This window comes from Sinocyclocheilus grahami, unplaced genomic scaffold (genome assembly GCF_001515645.1).
Source record: "Sinocyclocheilus grahami isolate Dianchi unplaced genomic scaffold, SAMN03320097.WGS_v1.1 scaffold674.1, whole genome shotgun sequence".
Taxonomy (NCBI): domain Eukaryota; kingdom Metazoa; phylum Chordata; class Actinopteri; order Cypriniformes; family Cyprinidae; genus Sinocyclocheilus; species Sinocyclocheilus grahami.
This window is the reverse complement of record NW_015505853.1, coordinates 1,397,235-1,420,380: the sequence shown is the minus strand read 5'-3', so window position 1 is coordinate 1,420,380 and position 23,146 is coordinate 1,397,235. Positions and strand designations below refer to the sequence as shown.

General features: G+C 39.2%; 2 protein-coding genes across 2 annotated transcripts in view; both read right to left on the bottom strand.

The window, feature by feature from the left end:
• Positions 1 to 23,146, bottom strand: part of LOC107559129 (collagen alpha-1(XII) chain-like) — a 79,558-nt gene that overhangs the window by 52,738 nt on the left and 3,674 nt on the right. The window contains exons 3-22 of the mRNA XM_016242861.1: positions 22,345 to 22,461; positions 21,533 to 21,676; positions 21,126 to 21,182; positions 19,649 to 19,912; positions 19,368 to 19,532; positions 19,098 to 19,271; positions 18,704 to 18,994; positions 18,013 to 18,615; positions 16,444 to 16,722; positions 15,927 to 16,211; positions 14,833 to 15,105; positions 9,416 to 9,685; positions 7,895 to 8,161; positions 6,896 to 7,088; positions 6,664 to 6,788; positions 2,870 to 3,019; positions 2,590 to 2,709; positions 1,851 to 2,015; positions 1,486 to 1,632; positions 930 to 1,072 (exon numbers count right to left, since the gene is read on the bottom strand). Of these exons, the coding sequence (XP_016098347.1) occupies positions 930 to 1,072; positions 1,486 to 1,632; positions 1,851 to 2,015; positions 2,590 to 2,709; positions 2,870 to 3,019; positions 6,664 to 6,788; positions 6,896 to 7,088; positions 7,895 to 8,161; positions 9,416 to 9,685; positions 14,833 to 15,105; positions 15,927 to 16,211; positions 16,444 to 16,722; positions 18,013 to 18,615; positions 18,704 to 18,994; positions 19,098 to 19,271; positions 19,368 to 19,532; positions 19,649 to 19,912; positions 21,126 to 21,182; positions 21,533 to 21,676; positions 22,345 to 22,461 (4,232 nt within the window). The remainder of the gene's footprint in view (positions 1 to 929; positions 1,073 to 1,485; positions 1,633 to 1,850; positions 2,016 to 2,589; positions 2,710 to 2,869; positions 3,020 to 6,663; positions 6,789 to 6,895; positions 7,089 to 7,894; positions 8,162 to 9,415; positions 9,686 to 14,832; positions 15,106 to 15,926; positions 16,212 to 16,443; positions 16,723 to 18,012; positions 18,616 to 18,703; positions 18,995 to 19,097; positions 19,272 to 19,367; positions 19,533 to 19,648; positions 19,913 to 21,125; positions 21,183 to 21,532; positions 21,677 to 22,344; positions 22,462 to 23,146) is intronic.
• Positions 17,864 to 23,146, bottom strand: part of LOC107559130 (filamin-A-interacting protein 1-like) — a 46,962-nt gene continuing 41,679 nt past the window's right edge. The window contains exon 8 of the transcript XR_001605565.1: positions 17,864 to 17,874. The gene's annotated coding sequence lies outside the window, so the exon portion shown is untranslated. The remainder of the gene's footprint in view (positions 17,875 to 23,146) is intronic.

The window sequence follows — 23,146 nt, the reverse complement described above, 5'->3', positions numbered from 1 at the left end:
TTTTTCCTTTTGCGCACAAAAAGTACTATCATAGCTATGTAAAATTACGGTTGAACCCCTGATGTCACATGGATAATTTTACCGATCTCCTTGCTACGTTTCTGGACCTTGATCGTGTAAGGACCCTTGCTGTCTACGGGAAGGTCAGAGAGCTCTCAGATTCCTTCAAAAATATCTTAATTTGTGTTCTGAAGATGAACGGAGGTCTTACGGGTTTGGAACAACATGAGGGTGAGTAATTAATGACAACATTTAAATTTTTGGGTGAACTATCCCTTTAATGCTACCTAAGGCAACTTGTTTGGGCCAATTTTGAAAGCAGCATTGTGAAAACGAAATCCCAGACAAATTAAGTGAAATGCCGATTATACTTAAATATTTAATTCAATACTGAAAACTGTTGATAAAAAATTTATATTTTTAAACTTTATATGTTTCTAAAACTGCTATATATCTTTAAGCTTATTATAGTATTGTGCCATTAACTTGGCAACATGCTAATGTCAAACTCTACAAGAATCAATGTGAGCCAGCTACACTCACTAAACCATCAACGCCTTGTTGTTTCTTCATTACAAGCCGCAGAGTTGCTTTTTTCAAAACCTTCACCCTCTCTGTTCCTCTATGTTGGAATGAGCTGCCAACCTCCACCCAAACTTTCAAGAAGCAGCTGAAGACACAGCTAAATAGTTGCTGTCTATTAGAGTGATCCAAATAAGAGATTTTTGACGTTCTGTGATGGTTTGGAGGTTGCTTTATGAGGCAGCTCCTTATGCAGGGAACAGGAACCAGAAGGCAGCTCACAAGGTTTTGGAAAAGAGTTACAGTATAAAGAAGCTGTAAGTTAATAAATGAGTCTGTGAAGACTGTGAAGAGTGCATGCATTACCATTTGAACACGAGCCGGATATATGTGTTTTAAACGCTCACCATTGCAGTCTTTCCTCCAGCAGCAGGGATATACTCGATACGAAACTTCTCCACTGGCTCGTCAGGTGGCATCCAGGTAGCACGGAAGGAGTAGTGTGTGACCTCAGAAGTCACCAAGTCAGTGGGCGTCCCTGGGCCACCAACTGGTTCATAGAAAGCAATGGGAAAATATGAGCAGTGGTGTCAGACTGTAAATCTTCCTCTGGCCTATTAGCTTCTTGCAAAAGGTTAAATGGGTTATATATCACAAGTTTCATGGTTCTGTAAATCACTGCTATCCCCCAAGGAGGATCGGAGTACAACCTACAGTTTTTCCTCACAGTCGTTTCAGCGAGATTATTAGAAAAAAACAAAACAAAGAACTGTCTGGGAAAACAAGAGTGCAAATCAAAAATGGATGGCAAGAGTTCAAGCTATTTAGCTGAGCCAAACTTTGGGAGCTTTGGGAGTTCTTGGTTATTTATTCTAGTCTGTAGAAAAGATCCAGGAGAGATTTATTTAGATTCATAGACCGTTTTGCATTCAAAACATACACTAGTCAAGTGCGTGACTGTACCTGGGCCTTTAACACTATTGCAGAGGTTGACAGTGAGGTCATCCACGATGTCCAACATGAAGGAGAAGTCGTTGACATTGTACATGTGGATTTCATCAGGGTCGGAGGCAATGGATCGCAACTCATTTTCATCTGCATTTTTCACGCCTAGGAGCCAAGAGGAGATCATTATTGAAAGATCTCAATTAGTTCAGCTGGGTCAACAAGACGTAGATTAAGCTGTAGTCTTGCCAAATGAAAAGTTGTGAGATATTTGGATACAGGAGAGCTCTGGGTTGAGTGTCTCTTATTAGCATGCAGACTTTCATTTTCCATTGAGACTGAACTGACAGAATGCCAACAATGTCAAAGAAAAAAGAACTTACCAATAGCATAGAGCTCAATGTCAGAGTCACGCAGTCTCTGAGAATTCACTACAATCTCATCTTGAGATTTGCCGTCGGTAATAAGGACACCAATTTTACGAGAATCGGGTCTCATACCCATATTTGGTTTGAAGTTGTTCTGGAGGATGTAGTTCAAGGCCATACCTTTGGAAACACAGGAAGCAGGTTGGTTTCATCTGATGGCATCTACGGTCACAATTTTTCAATAGTTCTAATGTGGATTGAGCTTCATATGTTTCCTATAATCCATTAATCGAATAAAGCATGATTTGGTGTGATTTGCTTGTTTCGACCCTCTGACTGGTGTAGATTTCTCTGCAGAATCATGGGTAATGTAGTTTTTCAACAGGAATTCTGCTGTTAAACATGATTATTTAACAAATAAGTTAAAATTATGCAGGCTGACAGCTTCAACAAAAGCATACAGTATACCATCAATTTGTAACCTCATGGCACACAGTAAGGTTATCTACAAAAGGTTTAAAGTAATTAAAAAATAAATAAATTCTCCTATGGGTTTTTTTTTTACAGTACTTCTATAACCCAACTGTTGCAGGAACTTTCTGATTTTTCTATCATTTTTGAAAATCCATTTGGTACCACTAGTGACATAAATGACACAAATCACCATTAAATGTCGTTTTCAGGAATTGATGAACAAATACGAGTGCATCTTCAAGATTGTAAACAATAAGGCACATAGGTAATGGGTCGGTACCCGTCATTGTGTTTCCGCCTTTGTAGGGTAAGTTGGTCACAGCCTCCTGCAGGGATTCACGGGTGGCGTGGGCATTCAAATGCCACTCGGTTTTGGGATCCCCGCTGTACTGAGCCAAACCTGTGAGAGAAGCACACACCATTATGATGCAAGTGAGAAAATGACTGGTAATAACTCAATATGGCACCCTAGCATAAAGCTCACATCTGGAGTCCAGATGCATATATATACCATTAGTATATCTGAAAAGATGAAGCAAACAGAAGCACAAGAGACTTGCCGATTTGAACCTTGTCGGGGCCAATGTCAAAGACGCCCACCATGCGACCAATAAAAGTCCGGATGGTTTTGAAGTTCAAACGGCCGATACTCCAGGATCCATCAACTAGCAGTACAATATCAGCCTTGGCTGTGGTTACACACTGTTTTTCTGCAAGTAAAACACCAGCGAGAAACACCAAGGGGAGCTTAGTTGTGATTGTATAATTGCTGATGGTAGGCAGAGTTCAACAGGAAAGCGATGAGAAACAGGGAAGAGACGTGTACACATGCTCACAGCAAATAAAAAAGCACATTAACACTGCAATAACTTAAAAGCATCACACATTTAGAGAACACTTTTATTTCTTGTTCATTTCTTAAAGCTACAGACTCTTTCCATTCAATTTCTAGTTTTCTTCTGTGAAACTTCAGTCTTGAGTTGCATCCAAATCCCTTTTGGCGTCCGGCCCTGGAGGCCATTTTCCTGGAATTGCCATTGCTTTTGTTCTACAGAGAAAAGAAGTAGCCCTTTGTGATGTATGAAATACGGGCTTCTTCTCTGTTGCGAATTCCACCTCAGTTGCACTTCAGATACCTATTGAATGTGAGAGGAGCCCCAAAACTGAGGCTAGAGCACTGGTGATCTCTCTGGACACATCACACATGGTCTGCAAGTGAAAAATAGCTTGTGAAATTGATTGTTTACAAGCATGCTCATAAAATAATTATACATAATAAGGAGTGTGGTGGAACCGGTTTCTTGCTGGAAAATCGAGTTAAAATCTGGTACCAGCTGATTGTAGTTGGATTTAACTGGTCCAGGATGGTCATTGGTCAATCATTCGATGGTCTTTATGGCTTGCTGTATATAGACTTTAAACTTGTAAACAATCTTGGTCAAACTGATTAAAGTTGGTAGATCGGAAACTAGAACTAAATTAAAATATAACTATATTAAAAAATAATAAATAAATAAAATGGTTTAACAGAAATAAGAAAAAATAATAATAATAAAAAAAAAAAAGTTACGTGACATGTGACCAAGTATGGTGGCTAACCCATACTTGGAATTAGTGCTCTGCATTTAACCCATCCAAGGTGCACACACTGAACACACACACACACCCAGAGCAGTGGGCAGCCATTTTCTTTTGCTGCAGCGCCCGGGGAGCAGTTGGGGGTTCGGTGCCTTGCTCAAGGGCACCTCAGTCGTGGTATTGAAGGTGGGAGAGAGCGCTGTACATTCACTACCCCCACCTACAATCCCTGCCGGTACGAGACTCGAACCCGCAACCTTTGGGTTACGAGTCCGACTCTCTAACCATTAGGCCACAACTTCCTGTAAAATAGTAGCAGAATCATCTTAACTGATTGACATTACAAACAAAAACAAAAATAAAAATAAAAATAAAAATTTATTGTATTAATTGTTCATAAAATAAATTGAAATGTAAAGTAAATTTTTTAAAAAGGTTTAAAAATCTTGTGCTATTCAGTGGCCTTTTCTCTCTCTTCTATGAAATAGTCCATAACTGAAACCAGAGCATTTTTTTCCCATGAACTCGTGTCATGGTGCTAAAAAAGAGGGAGGAAAAACAGGTAAACTCTCAAATACAAGATATGTTGCCAGATGAGATGAAAGTTCTGATTATGACATGGTGAATGAAAATACTAAGTGAGCTATTAGATATAATAAAAAGTTGCATTATTTTGATGAAATATTCTAAAAAAAAATAATATTTTTTTCCCCTTTGGAATGTTTAATTTCCTGATGAATCACATAATAATGTAACAAGTATTTAGGAAATATTTTGACTTTTAGAATCCTAGAGTCATCCAGCTAGACCAGATCACTGGTTTGGGCTAGTTTGCAGTCAGGTCCTGCCGATACACGTGGAAAACAGTGCCCTCACGTGACCTTTGCTCTTGTCGTTTCACAACTAAACTCCTGCAGCACACTCCCATCATCCTCCCGCATCTGCTGCTTAACTCCTCAATGCTGCACGACTTAACCTCTGGAAAGTCTTTTACATTACGACTATGCTCAAGTCTTTAAACTGCCTGCCAATAGCTGCCAGAATCAAACTCAAGATACTGTTGCTGGCGAACTGTGCTGCCAAAGACTTTGAGCCCACAACTTCAAACCATACGCTTGATCTCGCAATGCAAACAATGTCCATTTGTTTACTTCTGTTCATCAGAATGAGCCCATTACTTTTTTTATTTTTTGTTACATCTAGCATTGAGAAACACTTCTTAAAGATTCACCTCCTATAAAATTCACGTTTACTTTTATATTTTGTGTAAAATTTTGGCAGTCTATTCAACAACAAAAAAAAAAAATTAGAAAGAGATGAAAGTGAAAATGAGGTGAAATTATATATATATATATATATATATATATATACATACATACATATGTGTGCATATATATATATATATATATATACATACATACATATTATGTGTGCGTGTTTGTGTGTGTGTATTGTCATGTCTGTTTTTGGAGTTTGGGTTTTGTTTCTTGTTTAAGTTTTCATTTCTTTTATTTTGTAGCTTAGTCATGGTTATGTTTCCTGGTTTGTCATGAGATTCCCTTGCCCTCATGTATCTTGTCATGTGCTCCCTTAGTCAATAGTTGTGCTCGGCTTGAAGCAGCGCTGCGCAGCATCGGTGTATGACATCAAAGTACTGCGAGAGCGATTCGAAAGCATAAGGAGACGTTTGCTGTCTAATTGCTCACGCGGTACTTTGACATCATACACCGATCGGTCTGTGTAGCGCCACTTCAAGTCGAACACATCTAATGTGTCATGTTGTGATTGGTTGTTTTAGTCATGTGTCCTATATTCTCATTGGGTCTTTGTCTTGATTGTTCCAGGTGTCTCTTGCTAGTAATTAGTGTCTTTGTATATATAGCCCTCAGGTTACCATTGTCCTTGGTCTAACTTTGTTTTCGTGTAATCCACTGCTGGTGAGTCTATGTTCATAGTAAAGTTTATGTCAAGTCAAGTCTTTGTTTATTTTTGTATTTTGAGTCTCCTTTTGTTGACTAAAACTACTTCAACTTGCCTTCAGTGGACTATCATTACATACTGTGACGAGTGGGGGCGGGGCCGGGAGCCGTGGGAACGGAGCGAGGCCTGTGGAGTAATTGATAATGAGCGACACCTGCACCACTCACCGGTCTCGAGTCCCACAGAGGAGCTCCGGAAGGATAAAAGGAGGAGCGACGACAGTGAAAGACAAGAGAGGACCAGGCCTGGACTTTATTTTGTGTTTTGTGTGCGGCAGTCGTCCGCGAGGGGCTGCCGCTTTACTTTCATTTCGTGTTTGTTTATTTTATTAAAATCTTCTTTAAACGTTACCACGGCTCCCGGCCCCGCCCCCACTCATCACACACACATATATATATATATATACCAAATATATTAATAATATTGAGGATACATTAAACGATGAAATATAAAACAATGAAAAGTATAAATTATAATTCTATAATATAAATACAAAATATTATAATTTATATTTTTCATTGTTACGTATTTGTTTTATATAATTAATATTTATATATTTTATATTTATCATGCACTTATTTATTAAAACATATAATTATAATATTTGAACTGCACTAATACATCTAGACTCCCTTCCTCAATTCTGCTTTAATGGCTTATTTTTTTGTTGTCCTAACCTTAACGCTTGACTTGTATTTTTTTTATATACTTTTAAACTTTTATTTCTCAACAGAAAGTGCATGCTAAGAACATTCATATGTGATGTTACAGTATGCATGATGTGCTGAGATTATACCGGAGAAATCAACAGAACGAGATTCAGGTGCATCAGAGAGGGTGGTCTTCTCCTCCCCTGCCAACGGCATACTTTGACCTCCATCAAACATGCCAAAAACAGCAACGGAGTATTCTGTTCCAGCTCTGTGAATGAAGGATAAAACTGAAACCATATGTGTCACCCAAAAACAAGAAGTAAAATTTGCATCTTTATGTGAAGAGAAACATCTAAAGTTGATTCTTAACATTACCTGAGTTCCTCTAGAACAACCGTGTTGTCGTATGGTCCAACTAGAAATTCTCCCAGATCAATCTCATTACCACTGGGATGGAAAGTGACTTTGTACCCTCGTACATCACCGGGAGCGGAATCCCAGGATACACGGAAACTGGTTTTGGTGGGTTCAGAGGTCTTTAGGTTTCTTGGGGCTTTAAATCGTGACACTGCAAGATGTAGAGTAACAGATATCAGCATTTGCTAATTTAATCACTAGATTTGACATTTTCTGAGTAAATAATGTGACTTGCATGATGCTAAGGCACTTTGAGTGGTTTTCAGGACATTTGCTATGCAATTGTAAAGGTGTTTAGGATGCTCTTTTACACATTGCCATGCAGTTGCTAGTGTAGTTGCTTAGTGGACCAAGCCAAAAGTCTGAATAGTGTGATATTGTGGTCTCTTGATACGGCTCAGGTCCTTCTTCCAATCGAAGTCTGTGTTTTTTGCCTGTTTTATAATTCAAGGTGAAAATCTTAAGCTTGATCATAATTAAGAATACTTAAATGCGTATTAATTCATGTAGCAAAAACTATTTAGGAGGAGTTATGTATTGAAGTTGAACACTTTAATTGTTCCAATCCATAATACCACACCACAAAAAAAAAAATTCTTCAGAATTTATGTGTTGTTTTGAAAATATCTAAACATTCTTAAATCAAGAAACATTTACTTGAGAAGCAGAATGACCTAAGATATTAAGTCTTGTTTTCTGAAAAATAAATCAAAATTAAGTGAGTTTTTTATTAAAACAAGAAAGAATGTGAGGAAAATAATTTTTTTCAGATATCTTAGGTCTTTTCACTTCTCAAATAATTTAATCTTGATTTAAGAACTTGTAGATTTTTGTATTCAAACAAGACCAAAACACTTTGGATGAGCATAATTTTTTGCAGTGTACTCTAAGTGGTGATGTGTGCCTGTGTCTGCACATATCTGTGATTCATGGGCTTTGAATTATTGGCCAACGTACGTGTGGTTCCTACTCCTTGCCTTGCTTTTCCTTCTCCTCGTTTGTAAATGGGATGCACTTTGATGTTGTAGGTGGTCAGGGGCTGCAGTTTCCTCAACACGGTGATGGTGACGTTAGCGGGGATCTTCATCGTCATCTCTTTACCGCCGACTTCAGGGACGTACGTGAGCCTGTAGCTGACCACGGGGCCTGGAGCGGCTTTCCATGTCACGCGCATGGTGCGTTCGGTTTCATCAGACACCAGTAAAGCCTTGGCAGACTCAGATGCTACAAATGGACAAACACAAGAAAGTTTAACTAAATTTCTACTAGACTTTCCTCAACGGCCAGGATAAATCAAAAACTGACACGTGAAATGAAGACAGACAAGCTGGGATGCTTAGAGGTCAACGTGAAACCACAAGCAAGCCAAAAGGAAGCAAACGTTTTCCTTATTCCAATACTCTCTCAAGCCCCACACTGGTGTTATGTTTCCACGAGTTTGTACGATTTAAGTTGGGTAGAGAAAACGTATCCACGCTTCAGCCAGCGTCCCAGTCGACATACGGCTTGCATTATGGGCTGCCTTGCACACATGCAACCCTTTAAATCTGCTCTTTCCCGCAGCAGTGATGTTCACTGCACCCGTGCTGCGATCAGCTCACTTTTTCCACACAGAGGCAAGTGACTACTGCACAGAAACTTAAAACTCACTGCACTCGCCAAGATTCGGTGCCAAGTGCAAAACCGCAACTTGAAGTAGTCACGCTAACATTAAATAATTTTTCGACTAGCTAAGATTAAAAGGTTTATCATCCTTTTCCATTCTTTTCCTTCGATTGATGCACTTTAAATGGCTATGCCTGAGGTACTGGCGTGCATGTCCTGTCACATCTGTATTACCTTTTTCTTTCCTGGAAGATGTTTGCTAGATTTAGATTTAAACCCAACCTAACCTCCTGCTTCCTTTAACGAGCCAATCATCCCAAATTGTTTTATTGTTTCATATTTCATGAGTTCTATTTACACTATTAAATCTTCCAAAAATGAGTTTTACAGTCATTACAAGTAATTACTTTGCAACTTTTCACGAAAAAGTGCATTATATGTAGTATGAATGTAATCTTGACATACTACATCAGGCATATTATCTTTGTCATGTGACCTCACTGCTATTCACAAATCCTCTCCATCAGTACATCAATACTGTAAATATAGACATACTATGCATTTCATATGGTTTTCGCCTACTATATAACAGAAGTATGCAATTTTGCATGCAGCCTATAGTTTCGTTATTGTAACAAATATGGAAATTTAACACAATGTCATGCTTTACTCTGAAACATGCAGTGCATCAGACCAAATTGCAGCCTTAAAACCCATATCGCAATTTACATTTTATTTCAATTAATTGTGCATCCCTATTTAATTATTTTATGATTTAATGAATTATTAGCTTTAATCAGCTCATGCACTCCTGATTTAGAGAATATGGGGTTACTGCAATAACAAAATAACAACTAAAACAGGTTTACGTACCATCAGTGGTCTCCTCTCCCACAAGTGGTTCTCCGTTGCCTCTGTCGTATGATGCGAACACAGACACCTGGTAGCGTGTTTCAGGGGTGAGGTTCTCCAACAGCGTGCTGGTCACATCCCCGGGCACCATCTTCTCCCCAGACTCCTCGGAGAACAGAGACCTCCATCGAACACGATACTGCCTCACCCTTCCTGGAGCGGCCGTCCATGATGCCGTGAAGCTGGTATCTGTTACATCACTGGTTATCAAGTCTTTCGGTGAACCCACTTCTGCAGGCAACACACAAAAACTGACTTTAACAAACACAAATTATGGGTAGAAATTGAGAAATGGTATAAATTGGCTGGTGTGGTTAAGTGAAAGCTCAGGAGCAAAGTTGAAAGTTGCATTGGATAAAATGTCTATTTACTTACTCTCCAAAAAGCAAGAAAAAGATTTCATTCCAAGCTGTATTTTAGCAGAATCACCCTGAGCCATAATCTGATATATTTCTAGAAGCAGATGCACTATTTCTCATGATGTCACTGGTGCCATTGGTGCAGGTGTGTCAGGACTGCAATGAGCACTAATTCATTCAGGTGAAACTAAACTTAACAGCTGGTAATAAAGTCTAAAACCAACACACACACACACACATCTTACAAAACCCACCACAGAGTCCCAAAAGCATTCTGTCATGCAGAAAAACTTCACAAACTCACATTTTTTACATCACATTATGAAATACTTCTACTTAAATGATGTGACATGTCTCAGGAAGATTGATGTACCATCAGATATACAGTATGATCTCCAGGCATTTCTAGTGATGTAAAGATAAGACTGAAGATGCAGCCAATTTAAAGGTTGTTTCTGTATAAATGTCTGTGCAATACTTTCAATCCATTTGAAATATAGTGAAAATTATTTATATTATATAATAAATAATATAAAAACTATATCATATAGTTTTTTATTTTTATTTTGAAGCTATTATTTTTATATTTTTATATTTTCCATTTTAATTTTAATTTTGTTGTGTGTTTCTGTCATTTTTATTAGTTATTTATTAGTTCTTTAAATATTATAATTATTATAGTTTTTAATGTCTATACAGTTTTTATTCATTTTTATTTCAGTTTAGTTATTTATCATGTTAAAGTAAATGAAAATGTACCCCCCCCCCGCCTCGCCTCCTGTTCTGTCTCATCCTTGCCTGACACGATTATAAGTCCTCACAATTTTCACAAATTGGAAACAGTGCATCTCATTGAACAATGCGACTTCTAACATCTTTGTTCAACATGCGACTTTCATATGACTTTCTCTGCAGCCCAACAGCAGGATTTTATTTGACTCTGCCTTTAAAAGAGCCTTGAAATTCAAACGATCTTTTATATCCATTTAAAGATGCAATTCCGTTCAAAAAGCCGGCATCCCGTGCTGCTCTGAAATCCAAAGCCGAGACAGACCATACACATGCACTAAATTTTCTGTAGCGTTTTTGAAGTTTAACCTCATGTCAATCACTGGGAAAGCACAGGTGCTGGAAGAGCTTTCGGTTGTCCCCTTCATCTGTGCTTTACGTACATCTCTAGGGTCAAAGGCCGGACAGCTAGGGCAGCTTGAACGCATTAGTCAGTTTGACAGATGGCAAACAGGAAGCACAATCCTCCTCTGAAGATACCCAGGTGCTGGAGAACAAAGTCACCTTTTGGCCCATTTGTATCTAGCTGATTGAGTCTTTATTTTAAATTACCATCTGTTGTATTGCTCAACTGTAAGTCGCTGTGGATAAAATCGTCTGCCAAATGAATAAATGTAAATGTAAATGATCTGTATGTAACACTATAGTTTCCTGCTTTGTAATCTGTCTCCCTTCAATTGGCCAGGTGCTACTCTAATGATAATATAATACAAATAAGATCCCTTTGGAAATAATCTAATCTAAAGTACAAGGCAGGTAACGTGCTCCACATGTGCACGCCTTTGAGTTTACATTATGATAACTCCTCACGTCTCTTGATTCTTCTTTGTATATATGCAGATGGCAACCCTTTTGATTCATTTTTCAATCTTCTGTGAGATGGTGAAACAAAACAGCTGATTTTAGTTTCACGGTTTTCACTCAGTGATGTCACAGACACACATTTTTAGAGCAACGGATTCAGCAGATACAAGACAAGTCATTTTGCACATCGCTTCAATTATGCTGAAGAACTTTTGTTTTTTCGTTTTAAAAGACATTTTATTTCAACGAGTAATTGTAGAACTACAATGGGTTGCAAATCACTTTACACTCTGACTTTAAAATATAACAATTCTTCAGTTCAGTGCAGCTTAAAAACAACAAAAATAACATTTAAGTAAGAAATATGGGAACTATTATAGCGCCACATAGCATTTCGCTTTTTTATACTGAATCTCTCAAGGTCTTCTCAGTGATTTGCTGGAAATCATCCTTTTGAAGTAATTGAACCTGTTGAAGACTCTCTGCACACAGACAGGTCAATGATTAGCTAAGACAGCATGAATTCTCTCAAAATGTACGTAGCATCTGGGATTGTAGACTTTCTCTGCTCTACAAATGGACACGCTAGGTCATAAACTGGACCAAAGCCCGGTCAACACACACCTGCATCAGATTGGGGACAGAACGGAAATCTTTCATGCTCATCTTTATGCATATCCTCTTGAGGACGCAAAGGAAGGAACAGAGATGTCTGGGTGACTGCTCTACTCTTTGTTCCAGAGCTGCATAGCTCCTGCATTACGTAACTATCTGCTTTAAAGAGCTTAATTTAGTCCATCTCCCGCTGACCAAATCTCAATGGATGGATGGAGGAACTTAAATTACCATCTCACAATCTTCAATGTCAGTCAGATTTCGAGAACAGGACTTCTGCATGTTACACAAACCGCTACATGGTCCACAGAGGAGAACAACCAAGGCCAAATCTCTAGCCTACCAAAAACAAACTCAGCAATTCTCATTTAAAGAATCATTCGTCCAAAAAGTCTGACATCATTTACTCACCCTCATGTTCTTCCAAACTCATATATCTCGCCAAAAAAGCACCACTTAGGCAATATATACCAAGTCTACAGAAGCTGATCTGTTTCAGTCACATGGCCTTTCTGCTCATCTGCCATATTTATGACCATGAGCTGGGTAAAGTAATGGCAGTGAAAACAAAAACAAATGAGCAAAGATACCAAGAAAAAGTGTTAATCATTTTATTTGAGCCATACCACGTCCACATGACTGAAGAGTTATAGCTTCAGAACACATTTTTGGTCAATATGTCTTCATTAAAAAGTATTCCTGACAGCCCAGAGTATTTATTTTATGCTCAATGATGACAGAATTTTTATTTTTGGGTAAACTATCCCCTTAACAGGTTTTCCATCACTTAACTCCTTCTGGGCTCTGATCTTTGGCCCTCAAATCTGAAGGTTCAGTGACATAAGATTACTGGAATTCAGTGATTTAAGAACATGGGCAAGCTTTTGTCTTGATAATTTCATTTGCAAATACTGTAGCCATGTTGCTGTAGTTTAAGATTTGATCCTCTGAAACCCCAAAAGACTTTTGAGCTGTTTATCTGGGCTGAATGAAAGAAGGAGCAGTATAATCACTCCACTCTGTTCAATCTATTTGTTTATCCTTTCTGACAGAAGCTGAGGATGTTAATAATGCTCCTAGTCTTTCCAAGGCTGCACTTTCTCAACTGATCCAAAATATGTACTCAAATTTTGCACTGCAATGCAAAACACAAAACAGTATACAATTACAATGATTCCACATTCAAGCATTTTTCATGGGATATGTCTGGGATTTATCCTCTGGTACTCAGAAGTAGGGATGCACCGATATGAAAATTTTGGCCGATACCGATAACCGATTATTCTTTATTTTTGAAAGCCGATAACCGATATGTTGGCCGATAAATCTATATCCAAATTGTTATATACTTTTTGAGAGCCTGATTACAAAAAAGGTCTCATCATTAAAAGCCACATCCCAAACACTTCAACATAAGCAGCCTAGTTTGAACGGTGTACGTTTTAAAAATATTTTTACTCTCCCATTACCAAATTTAGTCATAAAAAAGTCTTACAAATAAATAAAATTATGCATAAATAATGCAAACAAGTCACTGGACATCATTACACGTGTAAAGAATCAAAATGAATGCGCCATAGATCAATAAAACGGAATAGCCTCTGCACGGACAATAATTAAATGATTTTAATTACTAAACCATATTGTTGATGAAAATAATAAGAGAAAAATACAAGTGGTTGTTGTTATTAATAATATATCAATGATTTTGAAAAAGTAACAAATTAATACCACTGTTTTAAATAGCAGCCGTTGAGCTGCGCGTGCTGAAGCTGAAGAGCTGAATGAACATGGTAAACTGAAGCGTTTTGCTGGCAGCTTATTTAACTCAAGGAAATGCATCCTGAGATTAATATTAATACAACATAAACATAATATTACAACTTATATATGTACAAAATGACACAGTTATTGCATGCTATAGTCAGAATGTGTGATCCTGTTGTGGATGCGCTCTTCCCATAACAACGCGCTGAAACACGGCAACTAAACCCAAAGAATTCACAACGTTTTATTATAATAATGTTCTCATTAGAATATTATATACACGACATTCCCAATCATAGTTATTAATGTTGTGCACTGCTGTTTGAGCTGCGTGTGCTGAGCTAAAGATGATCACCGGTAAACTGAAGCGCTCTTTTAACTTAACCAAACGCATTCTATATGAGATAAATCAGATATACATCAAATAAACACAATATTACAATGTACAATTGCACAAAAGGCTGCAAACGAACAGCGCGCATCTGAAGTGTCTCTGAAGGAAATAATGCATTATTTATCGGCTTTAAGATATCGGCCAAATTTTCTTATCAGGCCGATACCGATAACAGAAAAAATGAGCCGATATGGGCCGATACCGATATGGTGGCCGATATATCGTGCATCCCTACTCAGAAGACTTAGTGCTTATGTCATTTTGCACAGGCATTTATCCAAAGTAGCATACAGGAGCCTGGGGTTAAAGGAATAGTAACTGGAAATTTGCTGGTCCCACCATATGTTATCATTTACTAATGATCAACAATGAAAATAAATGGGGACTGGCAAAAAGAAAAGTAGTCCACATGATTTTTGCTATAGTCTTAGCTAACTTACATTATATCAGCTATGGTTTCAGAAGACTTGGTTAATTTTTGTGTGAGGTCCTGATTTATGGCTCTCTCCTTTGTTGAGATTGAACCAGCAACCTTCCAGTTACAAGCCCTGAGCTTTCACAATTGCATCACACCACCCCTAAAATGGGTTATGTTCTCAAGATAACATTGCACATATTGTGTGTTTCTTAGAGGAAGTGCATGCCCATACCTTCTAGTGTGGTTCCTGTGCCCTGCAGTGGCTCTCCTAACCCAGAGGAGTAGCGTGCCCTCACGGCCAGCTGGTATTCTGTGCCTGGCTGGAGATTCTTTAGCAAGGTCGCTGTGTTGTCCCCCTTAACCGATACTTCCTTCATCTCACCACCTTCTGTTGGCTGGTAAAACACGCGATACTGAGTGACTCTTCCTGGCGCAACAGCCCAGGACAGCTGCATGGACGACACTGTCTTGTCAGAAACACGCAGGTCTCTCGGCGAGCCACTTTCTATCAGATGTAAGAAGAGAAAGCAGTTAGAAACAAAGTAACCCCAATGGTCCCTACTTCAATGTAAGTCTAACGTTGCTTTTCAGTTGTTTTATCATCCACTAGGTGAAAAATCACAAGTCTGATCACTACACACTTTCGATTTTTTTTTAAGGAATTATGTCCTTACTAAGAAACTGATGAAATAGGAGTTAGAAAACTAATCTGTTGACTGGAACAGAGACAATGCAGAGATAAAACTCCAGTTTAACACAGGCGTCAAAAGTCATGACCTGGGATTTATCTTTTGCAGATTACAACTGTGGACAGACTGCAGCTGCATCGCTGTAGGCAGCTACTAAGACGCAGCTGGCTCATGCTTGGACACTAACTACTCTCAGACTTGATAAAGAACCCAGAGGTTCTGCCTAACCAAACAGATATTTTTTGCCAACTCAATGAAAGAAATTCTGGGAAAGGTCTCATAAGTCAAAATTTTTTGTCAAAATCAACTTTGATTTTCCATTCACTTAAGGTGTTTGGCTGCTCAAAACTTTACACCAGTTTTCTGATATGAAAATCCTGGAAAATAACCAATGAAAATGCAAGAATGAGTGGGCATCCCTCTTAAACAAATGTAAATCCAGTTGACTGACTAATAATCTAACAATTCAAGAACATTTTACAATGAATAATAAAAAAAAAACTGAACTGGCACTTTCTCAATTAAAATTCCAATAAAATTAATTGAGACTAATCCTATGGTATTATGCTTCAAATGATCAATCACCCTGGCTGGACATAGTATTTAGGAAAGGAAGTCTCTACATTGTTCCATTCACCTTCTTTGGTCGTTCCATCAATCTGCATCTGAGGCCCAACCCCTGATGGGTATTCGGCAGCCACAGAGACATGGTAGGTAGTAACTGGGTAAAGTTGTTGCAAAACAATGGTGGTCTCAGGGCCAACTGTTGCAGATTCTAGCAACACGATATCCCCTCGGACCGAGGCATATGGGACATACGTGAGTCTGTACCGCACCACTGAACCAGGTGCTGCCCCCCATGAGACACGGAAACTGCTGGTGGTCTCCTCGGACACCCTCAGGTTGTTCACGGATCCTTGTTCTGCACAAATTGGAAAATAAGAGTCACAAAAAGGTTGCTGATGCAACTTTTAAAGAACAGCTTAATCTAAAAGTCACCAGGTACAATGGTCAGTATATTCTTTAAAAAACTCAACACTGTGTTGCACAGAGAAAAAAAGTCATAAAGAACAACATTTGGGTAAACCATTATTTTAAAAGTCCCAAAAGGAACATCAATACTAATGAGCTATTTATATAGAACAGATACTCACCTTCTAGTGTGGTCTCAAAGTCCGATAGAGGAAAGCTTTCGCCTTTCTCATATTGTGCATAAACTTTGACCTCGTACTTTGTGACTGGAGTAAGGTGATATAAGACAGTCGTAGGGGTGTCTCCTGGCACAGAAACAGAGATGTATTCTGCTTCTGTATCGGCGTCTGGCCTGTATTGCACCAGATAGGACTGCACATCCACAGCATCCATTACCCAAGAAGCTCGGAAACTCCTGGAGGTCACCTCTGAAAAGGTCAGAGACCTGGGTGCAATCAGACCTAGAAGAGAGAGCAGAATTGGAATATATTAGGCTCCTCCCTTTGATTAACTAAGAGAACTTTGTTCACATACCAGTTTATTGGCAAAAAAGGTTACAATAAAGTTACATGCTCAGGCAATATGTGTTACCTAATAGATTATAAGTTGGCCTGTTTCCAATGCCAAGCTATGGTATGACTTTGTAAGATTTAAAATACAGCACACAACTAGAACTTTTTGATACTTGTTCGTTTTGGAGCTTGTTTGGAATTGAGAAGCTTGGACATTCTGTAACATAAAGCCCTGTTCAGACTACACGATGTTTTTGCCGGTTACGACAGTCACTGTGTCAGATTATGCGATTTTGACTCATAAAATCTTGTCGTGTCATGAACAAGAAACATATCAGACTATACGATGCTACCCGACCATTCATCACATGCCGTCATTAACAACGTGCGTGCTGTCATCAATAGCACGAGACAAGACAGAAGGTGCTATGAGCGTAAACAAACAATGGCTAGCAAACAGCGTGTTTTGCCCTGTCTTGTCAGAAAAGCCCAAAAAAGAAAGAAAACCTGACAATGGACACAAATCTGGATGGCATGAAGAGGATGGTATGGACTGTCAAAGAGAACTGAGGTAAAATCGTTTTTATTTGACCTTTTTTCACTGTGTCGCGGTAGTCCCTCATCATAAATGCAGGAGTATTGTTGCCCTAGCTCCACGAACATTTTCCTCCATTGTAAAAATTACACCTACCAGGACTGATACCATTGTCTCCCTTTCATTTTGGCATGTTTGAAAGCTTGTACAAAGGCGCTTCTGTGCTCCTATTGGCCAGTGTCATAGCTGTGATGGAACTTGTCGTGTATGACAAAAAAAAAAAAAGAACATGCTAGTCTTTCTGTGTTGACGTCGTGAAGCATCGCAGAGGTGTCGCAGAGGTGCACTATGACACACTATACGAGATGAAACGATTGAATTATGCGTGCCCATTGTCGTATACGAATCTCCATGACACCCTACGTCAAGCAGATCGTGGCAAAATCGGGCTAAAATCGTGTAGTCTGAACGGGGCTTAAGTTCTTTTGTGATCCACGAAAGAAAGAAAGAAAGTCATACGATTTTGGAACAACATATGGATAAGTAAATGATGACAGAATTTTCATCTTTGGGTCAACCATCCCTTTAAACTTTAGTACAAATTGGTGCAAAACCAGAGTTCAAAACATATGGTTCTATGCACATCCAGACCCAGAGCCCAACAAATATTACAGCAGTTAGTGGTAAAATCGGACGCTACTCACTTCTCCTCTTGATGTTCAGAAGCTCTTGCTCAATTCTCAGACAGATGGACTGGGTTAGCTCGTTGGCAATCCTCTGGAAAGCATCAAAGTCCTCTACAGTGTACACATGGGTCTCCACTGGAGGATTAGCAATCGCCTCGAGCTCCGAGCGGACAGCATCTTTTACGCCCACTGCGAAAATCTCTACATCCGAGTTCCTAAGCTTAGCCGCTGGGTCTTTGAAAGCATCCGAGGACTTCCCATCGGTGATCAGAATCGTAACGCGAGGTACGTTCGCACGAGCGCCTCTGGTTGGAACAAAAATCCTCTCTCTCACGTATGTCATAGCTTTGCCGGTGTTCGTGGAGCCTCCGCGGTAGGGGAAAGTTCTCACGGCTTTGACCACAGCGCTCAGATCGTGGTGGGTGTTCAGGTAGAACTCAGTGTGTGGGTCTCTGCTGTACTGCACCAAGCTGATTTGGACCTTCTTCGGCCCAATGTCAAAGGTGTTGACCAGGACTTCCAAGAAAGCTCGAACTTTAGCAAAGTTTGTCAGTCCAATACTATAGGAACCGTCAACCAGTAGAACGACGTCAGCTTGTACATCTACACCGAGAGAGCATTCTAGAAATAAAAAAAAAGTTTGTGGGTCAAACAGCTATTAAATCAATGGAATACAGTGGATAGTGAAACAGTGCTGACTTTTCCTCACCTAACGTTAATTTTAATGGCTGGGTTTTCTCCATCGCCATAACCGCCTCACTGGGCATCAGACCTTTGAGTGCAAACAGGCTGATCTCATATTCTGTATCAGGGGACAAATCTCTCACATTCACAGAGGTCTGAGTCGGCCCAACGTACAGCTCCTGACGTTTGCTGCCAACCAGCATGGGAACCATCTGCACCTTGTATCCAGTCACCTCCTCTATAGATGCATCCCACGTCACCCGCATTGACTTGGACGCAACCTCTGTGACTTGCAAGTTTGATGCTGGTTCAACAACTGCAAATAAACAGAAAGAGGAAAAATGGGGTTATGTTTAATGCTCGGGGTTGTGTTTAATAAACCTGCTAAAACAGATTTACAATTGTTATTGCTTGTTTACCTTCCTCGCCGCTAGCCAGCGAGTTGAGCTGGTCATCCACACTGGTGCACACCTGCGTGATGAGCGATTTCTCCACAGCTTTGATCATATCGAAGTTTGGCACCGTGTACACGTGCGTTCTGTAGGGTGTTGAAGACATTTGTTTCAGCTCTTCCTCATCTGCTTCTTTGATCCCTGAATAAAAAGAATTTAAAAATCATTATTTCTCAGAATTACAAGGATTTCTTCTATTCAGACCATGAAAAACAGCAGTGATGAATGACCACATACCCAAAGTGAAAATTTCAACTCCAGCGTTCTTCAACCTCTTGGCGTAACCTTCCACTGGGTCCTGAGATTTCCCATCTGTAATAACTACAACAACTCTGGGGAATCCCTTGCGAGCACCGGCAGTCTCCGTGAACATGTTTTTTAGCAGGTAGTCCAGGGCTTCGCCTGCACAAAAATCACAAAAGAATCACTTACACTTGAAACTCACATTATAACTTTGTTGTTCAGCAGTAATATTATTTGCAGGTTTCAGTATGAATACATAAGTGCGAATTTGGTACCTGTCATGGTGTTGCCACCCTTGTATGGCAGACTGTTAATGGCTCTGAGCAGCTCAGCCCTTTTGAAATACTGGTTAAGGTTAAACTCAGTTCTGGTGTCCGTGCTGTACTGAACCACACCCACTCTAGTCTTGTCCTCTCCGAGGTCAAATGCGCCTGCCATGGCTGCAATGAAGCTGTGGATGAATTTAAAATTTTCCCGCCCGACACTCCAAGAGCCGTCCACCAGGAAGACAAGGTCAGCAATGGCACTTGCTGAGCATTCTGGGAAAAAGAGTTAGAAGTCAGAAGCTAAGAAACTCTAGACAGATCTGACTTTGGAAATGGGGATGGATTTTTGAAAAGGATGCAAAGCTTTTAAAATATAAACCTTTTAATAGTTTTGCCAGACACATTTGGCACAGAACTCAAAATTCTGTCCTCTTTTTCTATTTCAGAAAAAGACCAAATATTTTAGTATTATAGCACCATGCAGATTCAGTGGATTTGCATGTCATAAATGTTGAAAAGGTTTATGTGTTAATTGATACAGTATGCTTGAGTGTCAGTCAAAACATACAAAAATGTAGGCTACATGTACAAATAAGAAGGGGAACATCCTGCACAACAGCACCACATTTATCTATTATGCAATATACACTGGTTACAACTCATTCCTCATTGACATATGGGTTGAGTGTGTTTCTCTATTCATAATGTTATTAGGCGAGTCATTACTTGTCCTTCCCTCACTCTTGAACTCCATAAATTAATTCCATTCCTTCACACAGTTTGGAAAAATTCCTCTTCTTTTAATCATATTTGCCCTCAACCACAGTTTGTGGAATTTTATGCCCTTGAATGGATTGTGTCGGCTACATCTTTGGTGAGATGTTGCCAAACCTTTATCGCAGACGGGACAGGACAGGAAGCTGTTGACATAACATAGCATGCCTTACTTTATTACAGTAATTACATTCACTTATTTTCCACTTGCGCCAGCAGAAGGGAAGCACTGGAGCGTTACGACTGGGTTTTGTTAGCGAGTCGTCTGCAGAAGGCATGCTAACTAACCATTATGGTATTCGGGGCAAGAGTGAGGGGTGGTTGGATTTTCCACTTCTGCTTAATGTAGGAAAGGAAAAGTAAAGCTGTTCACCTTCATCTGGAGGACGAGGTCACAGCACTCTTGTAAAGAGCAGAGCTGTAGTGCTTTCCACTTTCTGCATTGCGAGAGGTTTTTTTTTATTTTTTATTTCAAATCAGGCACAAAGGGGCCACTTACGAACTCTCACCCAAAAGTCATGCTGGAAACGTTGGCTCAGTTTATCATGTCTGGAAAAGTTAATGCTGACTAACAAGCTAAATTGTTATCAGGAGTCATACATTTGGAAAGAAACAAAGACATATACACATTTGCATACTGACTTGTATGGAAACTCCTGATAAAATGCAGCGATCACATAGCAATGGAAAGAGCCTGGAGGTGTGTACTTACTGACTGCATCAGAGACCTGAGGTTTCCTGGTACCTCCTTCAAAACCACTTGATTGGACTAAAACAGAAACAAAAAAAATCAATAAATATTAAAGCAAATAAATTCCTTCCATTAAAAGGCCTTTTGGTCAATTAACTCCCATGCCTTCTCTAGTCATTTCTGATTACTCCATAAAGATATTTTACAGGGATTGTAATCACAAGAAACCATTTCTAATATATAAGTGTACAATGTATAGAAGGATTTTCCCCCAATTAAACCTAGAAATAAACAAATTAATTTTCAACGACTTTTCCAAACCCCAATTTGAAAATGTCCTGACTTTTCCAGGCCTTCCATGACAGTGTGAACCATCAACATGACATACTAAAGGAAAAACTCAAGGAATAAGATGACTTGCCACTTACTTGTAATTTGACCAGAGATTGGTATACTCTCCTCCGATCCAGAATATGAAGTTATCGTAACAAGATAATCCACATCGGGGGTCAAATCTCTGATGGAGGTTTTGGTTGCGGATGGAGGTAGTGTGAATTCCTTAACATATTCTTCTATAGAGAGAAGGAAGCATTTGCATTTACAATGTTTAAGTGTCATATCATGATATACAATCTACATGAAGATAACATCTAGCCAACCTTAATTTATAAGTAGATAAATCTAGTCTAGACACACAAGAGCTGGATTAGATAAACATTTATGACTTCCCAAGACAAGTGATGAGTAACAGTCCATGTTAAATCATTTTTGAAGGGCACGCCAGAACACATTTCCCAAGGGTTGCCTGTGGCAGTGAGTTTTAAGGTTACTTGTAGTTTACCAGATGCTTTCTTATCTCAAGCAAAATACAGTACACTTACTACAGGGACAGTTCCCCTCGAGCAACCTGAGGTTAAGTGCTTTGCTCAAGGGCACAATGGCAGTAGATCATGAGACTACCATTACATGTCTGAACAACCCTTAGCACTACCCAGATCACTACCAAGTCAACATGAAGTCAAAAGCTACTTTCATACTACACTTTTTTTTTTGTATGGAGTGCCAACTTTTTCAGAATCCAACCCATAGCCAACTGGGAAAAAATTGTTCTGTCATTTATTTTCCCTTGTTGAATATACATTTTCATTCTGAAACGCGTCACACATGTAAAATTGATTGCAAATGTTTCATGCTGGCGCTATAATTTCAACATGTGCGGTGCTTTTACGTTTTTACCCACCTGTATCCGATGTCACTACTACTCTCAAGCCCTCAATTCTTGACAGCGGTTGCTTCCATGTCATTTGCACTGTGTTTTCGTTTAATATCTTAAACCTCAAGTCTGACGGAGGCATTACTGTGGAAATAGGAGGTGAATCAAGTTATTTCCAAGAAACCATTCCAAAAGCTGTATTTATGAGAAGAGCACACGTTTATGGACAAAATCCCAACAGTGAAGTTCACTGTTGGGGAAGGACTCAAGGCAACATGGAACAAAGTGGGCGACGGCCATTTTGGGTCAAAATGACATCTGTTTGAGCTGTCTGACCTTAGGGCCATTGACTACTCAAGCATAGACACGTAAAGCGCGTTCCACAAAGACCTCGACAAAACATTACATGGAGCCATAACTTGTGACTTGCATGCATTCATTGCAGTCAATCCAACGCAGCCAAACACTGCGTTGAACTATTTGAAAAGATGTTGTCACAGATAGATAAGAAGTGTTGATTGTACAATGGACATTTTGTGTGCAGTTGCATTAATGTAGTCACTTTTCATTGCAAACCACTTAAAATGGTGCACAACAACAACCTTTAATGAAATATAAAGATAAAGGATAGTTACAATCAAGTAAATATATACAAAAAGAGGTTATGTAACACGGGACGCACTAGTCTAGATGAACTAGAGGACTCATGCACTTGTACATGAAAAGTTGTCTGCAACAACTTGTGGGACTAAAAGGAGTTCATGTACATGTAGAGGACTTGGAAATATTTTAAAGTGATATTCTTGTGGTATTTTGTGTTGTATTGTGT